Raw genomic sequence first — 7633 nt, 5'->3', positions numbered from 1 at the left:
GGGAAAGAACGGCTTCTTTAGCATAGCCCCAGGGCTGGAATCAAAACAAATATGCCTCTTGATTGCCTGATAGTACGGTGCCTGGTTAGGCTGTTCTGAGGCCAGCCACTGGGTGTGCTTTCAAGGTCTCCAAGTGGCCAGGTGAGTCAGCCAATCGTGACTGAGTATCCCTAGCAAACCTGGACAAAGTCAGGATAAGGCTCTTCTTTAACTGGCTGCAAGTACACATAAGAATCGGAGGAAGGAGTGAGAATTGGCAGAAGAAACGCAGATGATACCAGGCTAGTGTCAGAAAGCAGCAATGACTTGGAATGACTCCTGACAGAAGCGAAAGAAGAAATTACAAAAGCAGGACTTCAGTTGAGTATGAAGCAAACAAAAATCATGTCCACAGAAGAAACATAGAATTTTATTTAAACAATGAAGGAAGTACTAAAAACATCATCAAGTGCTAAGAATGTTCCATTGGAGACCAAGGCCAAGAACATTCAAACTATTGTATTTCCAGTCAATGTGTATGGGTGTGAAAGCTGGACAGTGAAGAAAACAGGATGGATGGATGTGTTGGAGGAGAGGTTTGTGAATACCCTATGACTGAAACAGAAATACAAATAGTCCTAGATCAAATTAAGCTTGATCTTTCACTAGAAGCAAAAATAATGAAACTGAGTCTGCCATACTTCAGACACATCATAAGAAGGCAAGACTCACTGGAGAAGACCATCATGCTAAGTAAAGTCAAAAGCAGAAGATGAAAGGGAAGACCAAATATGAGATGGATGGAATCCATCAAGCTTTGAACTTGAAAAAGCTGAATGGAGTTGTTGTCATGGACAGGACAATTTGGAGAGTGTTGATTCATAGGTCACCGAATCAGAAATGACTTGACAGCATGTAACAACAACGGACATATTAAATAAAAAAATTAAGAAAAAAGAAAAGGGGGAAAAACTGCTTTGGAGGAGCTCACCCACATGGAAGCCTTTCCCCATACCTTTTGCTGGAGAAAGGCATTGTGCGTGTGCACTATGGTTAATTCGCAAACTGACACAGCAAGACCAAATCGTTCCCCCTTTGGCAGTGCAGGAGTAGAGCAGCTGCCGCTGCAAGCAGAAGGAGTGCTGACTGCGGCTGTGGCTGATACTTTTATCTTACAGATAAAGCAGTCTAGCGGGGCAAAGCGTGCTAGATTTCCTGCAGGAGTGGCACCCACCCACCTGGATAATGACTGTGCTTTTATGCATTGGATTGCTGGTTTACCTTTGGAAAATGGGTATTTTGTGACTGGTCAAGCCACATGGGGGCAGCTATTTTGCAAACAGGCAAGCCCTCTTTGCGAGGCATTTTGCAAGAATACGCACTGCACTCCTTTAAGATCCTAAAGATGTTAAAAGTGGGGCCCCTCTCTGTGTTCATTCTGCTCCTCCTCCCTCTGCTCCTCCCCCAACACTTGAACCTAACCAACTCAACCTTTTCCTGTTCTTTCGGTTATTAGGATAACTTCATGAAAAATTTTAGAAAAATAACGGTCCATGCAATACTGTATCACCTCTAAGCTTTTTGATGTCTAAAATTTGAATAGGATTGTACCGTTAGGCATACTCCTATGGAAAACTAACGTTTGCTTAAGGTAATTTATAAGGTAATGACAACTGTTTTTATAATATGTCATCTTTGTTGGCACTTGGCATCTTTGTTGATGAAGGAGCAGTTTCAAACTATGTAAAATAAATACACATAAATCTGAAAGAGGAATAAAAAGGATACCAAGTAGAATTTGCAGTCTTCAAGATAAACTTATGACTGCCTTCCAAGGACTTGTGCATTCTCAGGTTTCATTTCCAAATCTTTGCCTTTTGTCCCCCACCTCCTGGGCAGCTTCCTCCTTGCCAGATCAGGGCTTAATGTCTCTGTAGAGAGGATTCTTTGCTATAACTGCAAATGTGTGGATTTTTTCCTGCTACAGATGTTTTGCTTTGCTCTTTCATGGCAGGATTGAAATTTAAGAAACTGCTGGAATGAGTAAGGAGCAGTCTTCTGACACATATGGATACTGAGTAATATGCTTAAGTATGCTTTAAATCATGGGTCCTCAAACTACAGCCAGCGGACTGGATCCGGCCCGCCATGCCAATTCGTCCGGCCCGCCATAGCTCGCCACACATGCGCGGCAAGGTGCCGGATTACTCACAAAGAGATCATTTTGGACTCGCTTGGAGAAAAGGATCTCCTTGTGAGTAAGCCGGTGCCTTGCTGGGAGATCCTTTTCTCCAAGAGAGTCCAAAATGATCTTGTGAGCAAGCTGGCCTTGAGGTGCCAGCTTGCTTGCAGGGAGATTGTTTTGGACTCATTGGGAGAAAAGGATCTCTGCGCAGGCATGCCCCTGCCTTTCTGCGCATGCGCATGCGCACGCACCCGCACCCCCAACCCGCACCACCTTGGCGGCCTGCACCGATCACGGGGACCTTTCAACTGGCCCCCTATTCAAAAAGTTTGAGGACCCCTGCTTTAAATCATAGGATAAGGATTATATGCTCTTATTGGTTGTGAAATTCATAGATATTGATTATAAGGTTTTATTATGTTTACACATCTTCATGTATACATGGCTGGCCATATTGCATATACTGGCAAAATCTTTAAGGGGAATATGTATCTGGACAAATATTTTTAAACAATTGGCATACTTATATATTCACTAGCCTCTGTTCACCAGTTCAATTCTCTTTTGTTTTCAATGGATTTATGGTAGGTTTGTTTAACTCATCCTTCTATTTTGTTTAATTACTTTTGAGAAAGCCACTTTTGTGGATTTATTTATATATTTCTGAAAGTTTGTTTTGTAATTTTTTAAAGTGGGGTTCAGCTCCATCACAAGTATTCTTTGAAGTGATTCAAATTTTATTGAATAAATTGTTTGGACTCCCTGAGCTTTCCGAATACCATATCTGTTTGTAGACATGCATTAGATTTTGGTCTTTTCCACTTAGACTAGTTTCTAGAAAATTCTACTATTCCAGAATCTTCATTTTTGGATCCTTTTTCCAAGACTGCATTGCACCAAAATAGTTAATGTGACTCCTCCAGTTGTTGCAGCTAGAGTTGTGGAGTATACTTCAATGTACAGTGGTACCTCGGCTCACGAACGTCTCAGTTCACAACCAAATCGGGTTGTGAACAAAATTTCATAAAAAATTTCACTCAAGTCACAACCTCCACATTGGGTGGCGACCACAATCACTGCCATCTCTCCCCCCCCCCCCACGAGTGAGATGGCGGCAATCGCGCCCGTCTTTCCTATAGTAGCGTGCCCATGATTGTGCCCAACTTTCCTACAGTAGCGCAACCACAATCTCAGCCATCTCCCCTCCCCAACGTGCCCATGTTCATGCCCGTCTCTCCCTCCCCCAGCACGCCCTGTTCGTGCCCGTCTCTACCCCCCCAGCATGCCGGGATGACGGGTGCATACAGGGATGATGGACATGATCATGGTTGTACTGGGGGGGTGTCATGCTGGGGTGGGGAGGAAGATGGCTGCGATCTTTGTGGTTCTTGTCACTTTGCTTCACATTTTTCTGATTAAAAAAAAAATAGTTACAGAATGGATTAACTTATTTACATTGAACCTTATGGGGAAATTTGACTTGGCTCACAACCAATTTGAGTCACGACCGGAGTCCTGGAATGGATTAAGTTCGTGAGCCAAGGTACCACTGTAAATTGCTGTTTGACATATTTTCACACACAAAATAAACTCATAGGAAAATCCAGATTTAAAAAATTGGTGAGAAAATATTTGGAGATTGGAACAGACAGGCTGATTTTCACTTTGAATCAGCTTGTTGGTCCTGGTGAAAACATTTCTGTCACTGTATGCTTTGTGTGCAAACTATAAGTTAGCAGTTATGGCTGCAAGGCAATAGATGTAGTTGAAATGTTTCTTAATCCTGTTGCTTTTACAGATTCACCACTGGCTGTGTTATTCGAAGTACAGATTGAGGCCAAACAATTACGTTGGTGTACAATTCATGTATTTAAACATTTATAATTGTGAATGAATATGAACCACAGAGTCTTGACCAAAAATGGAATAATGAACTGGGGTACCCCCATCTTGACCATTCACTGGAGTGTTACATTATTATCTGTTTCACTGGTGGTAATGGATCTTAGGTGATGCTTAATTCAGCAAAAATTGATGTTTTGAGTATACTGAATACCATAACATTTTTTGATAAGTGTTACATTAAGCTGGCCAACTCTCAATGTTGCAATGTGCATAGAGGTGCAATGCTGCTAATGCTTTTCTTCACATGCTTTAGCAATGCTCAATAGCAACTTCTTTATTGGAAGGAGTTTCTAATTGTGATAAATCTTTAATATTCAAGGATACATATTTTTTTAATTACCTACCCATCTCTTGAAATTTAATGCAAGGTCAACATAAATGGATTTTCTATGCCCCTTGAGAGTTAAAAAATTGATATTGCAAGACTGGAAAGATAAAGGCCACCTACAATACAACAATGTGAGGAGGATTTAATGAAACACATGAATTAAAGAATTAAACTTTAATTCATAGAATTAAACTATGGAATTCACTGAAACAGGAAGTATTGATGGCATCAATTTGGGTGGCTTTAAAAGGGTATTGGTCAACTTCACAGAGGAGGAGGCTACCAATGGCTATGGGCTGATTCCATTAATAAAGCCAGCAGGCCCACCTACACCAGTTGCTGGGGAGCTTGGGCAGGCAAACGTCTTGCACTGAGGGATGTTTGAGGGATCCTGTGGACAGCTGACCTCCTGCTGTGTGAATGAAGTGCTGGGGTACTGGAGCATTGGCCTGATCCAGCATGACTTTTCTTATGTTCTTAACTACCTCAGGTCCCCTCAAAGCCTGCCAGTCCATAGATTTGACTGTGGGAATGGACAGGGCCTAAAGAAGAGATACTGGGTCTCACTAGCTTACCTGGAAGCTATACATTTTCCCCTGTCCAGTCCTGACCATTGAATTCCAGATGAGTAAATAAAAATGTTTATCGAAAGATGTTTTAATATCAGTTCGTATTGCTGTTTACTGGTTAGAGTCACATTGTTTTATGCTGTGATTTTCAATTAATTTTGTTTTAATATACTGGTCTGAATTGTTTTTATGACTGTAAGCTTTTCTGCAAAGATTCTCATCTTCAGTCATACATTACTTTTATATACTGCCCAATACCCAAAGTTCTCCAGACAGTGTACAAAGATTTAAAAAACCTTACAAATCCAATATTATACATATGAAAATCATTTCCATAAAAACATATAAACACATATATGCATATAAGCAATTGAAAAGTGGCATTCTTTAATGAATACATTAACAGTAGTGAAAATGCTTTTTGTACATATTGAGATGTCCAGTGTCTGTTGTCGACTTCCTGCATGGAAAACAAGTACTGGGTCTAAATTCCAGCTGACAGCAAGCTCTAGGGTAGAAATTTTTACCTCTGATACACAGATTAAGTCAGGTGGAAATGGAAAGTGATCTTGGGCTTTCTTGTTGTTCACCTTATGCAACCATAAAGGCATATTTGGGCCTTATTCCTGCCTCAGGCTATGCGAAAGATCAGCTGAACGGTGACCTCGCCTCTTTCGGAGAGGTCAGAGGGTGTCCCGGATGGCTATTTCACATGGAGAAGAACGCTGCACCTCCTTAAGTGTGAGCCGCTCGGAGGATGCCGTGCCTCGAGGGCAAGCCTCACGACGGAGTCCGTTGCGAGCGGCTCTCCAGCAGCGGTCGTTCCTGTTTTCTTAGAGGCGGCTCAAAATAGCTCCGGGAGGCTCAAGAATGTGTCCCCCCTGCAACCAAAACTCCCATCCCCATTTCAGCGTCTTTGGCTACCGCAGCTACTGCCGGAACGAACTACACATGAGGCGGGGGGCGACACGGGGCTTGAGACACCGTGGTGCCCGCGAATGACCCCCGAGAGCGAAAATCTGCCCCGGGTGCCTTTGGAGATCTCCTCCAAGAGCAGCCGCGCCTCTTCGGGGCTTCCGGAGGCGAACTCCGCTGCGCCCCCAGCGCCCCGCATCCTATGGGAGGACCCCATCCTTGCGGGAATGGTTTCTGCCGGCCCCTCGCCGCTCAGATGCAGGACTCACTTGCTGCAGGGGGCGGCAGAGATAAGGGCGGGTGGCCGGGAGCGGGTGGACGGGGAGGCGAGCTCGGCCGGCTTTCTTGCCGCGGAGCACGGAGCGACGACAGCAGAAAAGCCCGTTGCCTGCGAGGGAGTTGGCCCGCCCTTCCACCTGTGTCGCCGCCGCCGGAGATGGGCTGCCGCGCCTGGCCGCTGCTGCCGGCCGCGCTGCTCTTCGCCGTGGCGGATTGCCAGCTCCGAGGTGAGCACGCAGCCCCGTCGCAGGCGGCGCGAGCTTGCGAGGGGGAGCCCCTGCGCCCCGGGACCCGTCTCCCTCTGGAGGCGCGCGGCGCCCTCGCCGCACGTGAAAGGCTCCGCTTTCGAGCGTGCCACCGGGCACGTGCGAAGGGGCTTGGGCGCTCCGCGCTCGGCTGTGCTGCAGCCGCGAATGGGTCGGTGGCCGGGCTCCACCCACGTCCCCGTGCCTCGTCTCCAAGCGCTGCCGGGCAAGCTGGGGGCCGGCCCGCCCGCGCTGGGCTAGGCTGGGGATCCCCGAGGACAAGCCGCCTGGAGCAAAGTGGCGGTGGATTCAAGTGGGGCTCAGGAGCGAGCGGCGTTTGGATCGGAACGCTCCAGTTACCGAAAGCGCGCGCGAACGTACAGTGCTGCCCAGCTCAGCCAGGGAGGAGAATAATACTAATAACAGTAAAGATAATAACTGTGTTATCTGGGCACTAAAAACGTAGCATCTGGTCTCGGCTGCAGAAAGCGCAACGGCGGCTCCTGCCGAGGGCGCCTGGGCCCCTTGCTGGTTTAATTGCTCCGCGGGGAGGGGGCCGGTTCAAAGCTCCGGAAAGTTCCCCTGTCGAGAGCGATGGTGTTCCGAGGGAGGCATTCCGTCGTCGCCTTTCCCCCATCCGCATGCCTTTCCCAGTCGTCGTTCCTCCCCCGTCCTTCCCTTCCCGGGCTCTCTGTTTGCAATTTGCAAGCTGCCCCCCATTCACCCGCGCTCTCCCCTTCTCCTCCCCTGCCTGCTCTTTCATCTTCTGCTGGCAGTGAAGGGGACTCTGCTCGCCCTGCCGGCGAGGGTGAACGGGCCGCCCACTTGCTGTGGAGCGGCTGAAACTTGGGGTGGGTGGCTGGCTGGGGGAATGCTTTGAAGTGCGGGGGACATCAGCCGGGCTGAGTCTCCCCTTCAGATTCCCGTGGAGCGCCTCGTTCCTTTGTAGCGATTCGCCCCTCGCATAACTTCCTTGTTTATTTAAGTTTGGAAATCGTTTGATGCCGTTGCCCTCCTTTCCCCCTTGGCATGTGGTTATTCCTCGGGGGTAACCGGAGAGGAAACCGCGCTTTGCGGAGGCTCCCCCCATTGTCTCCTACCAAAGACAGCCAGACTGACATCTTATCCCCCCTCCTCAGACTGCCCTTTTCTTTCTGGATTGGCTGAGCCACGCATCGAGGGGGAGTTCTTGCAGGAGCTCAAGCGCCTTGCTTCTGAGTTTTTCCCT

The 7633-nt window shown here is 47.2% G+C and overlaps 1 protein-coding gene across 1 annotated transcript in view; it reads left to right on the top strand.

The window, feature by feature from the left end:
- The first annotated feature begins 3454 nt into the window (after nucleotides 1-3454).
- Nucleotides 3455-7633, top strand: part of LAMA1 (laminin subunit alpha 1) — a 106996-nt gene continuing 102817 nt past the window's right edge. Inside the window, exons 1-2 of the mRNA XM_044426272.1 lie at nucleotides 3455-3494; nucleotides 3963-4013. Of these exons, the coding sequence (XP_044282207.1) occupies nucleotides 3455-3494; nucleotides 3963-4013 (91 nt within the window). The remainder of the gene's footprint in view (nucleotides 3495-3962; nucleotides 4014-7633) is intronic.

The sequence above is a fragment of the Varanus komodoensis genome, unplaced genomic scaffold, assembly GCF_004798865.1.
Source record: "Varanus komodoensis strain SLA01 unplaced genomic scaffold, ASM479886v1 scaffold17, whole genome shotgun sequence".
Classification (NCBI taxonomy): domain Eukaryota; kingdom Metazoa; phylum Chordata; class Lepidosauria; order Squamata; family Varanidae; genus Varanus; species Varanus komodoensis.
This window is presented reverse-complemented; position numbering and strand designations above follow the sequence as displayed.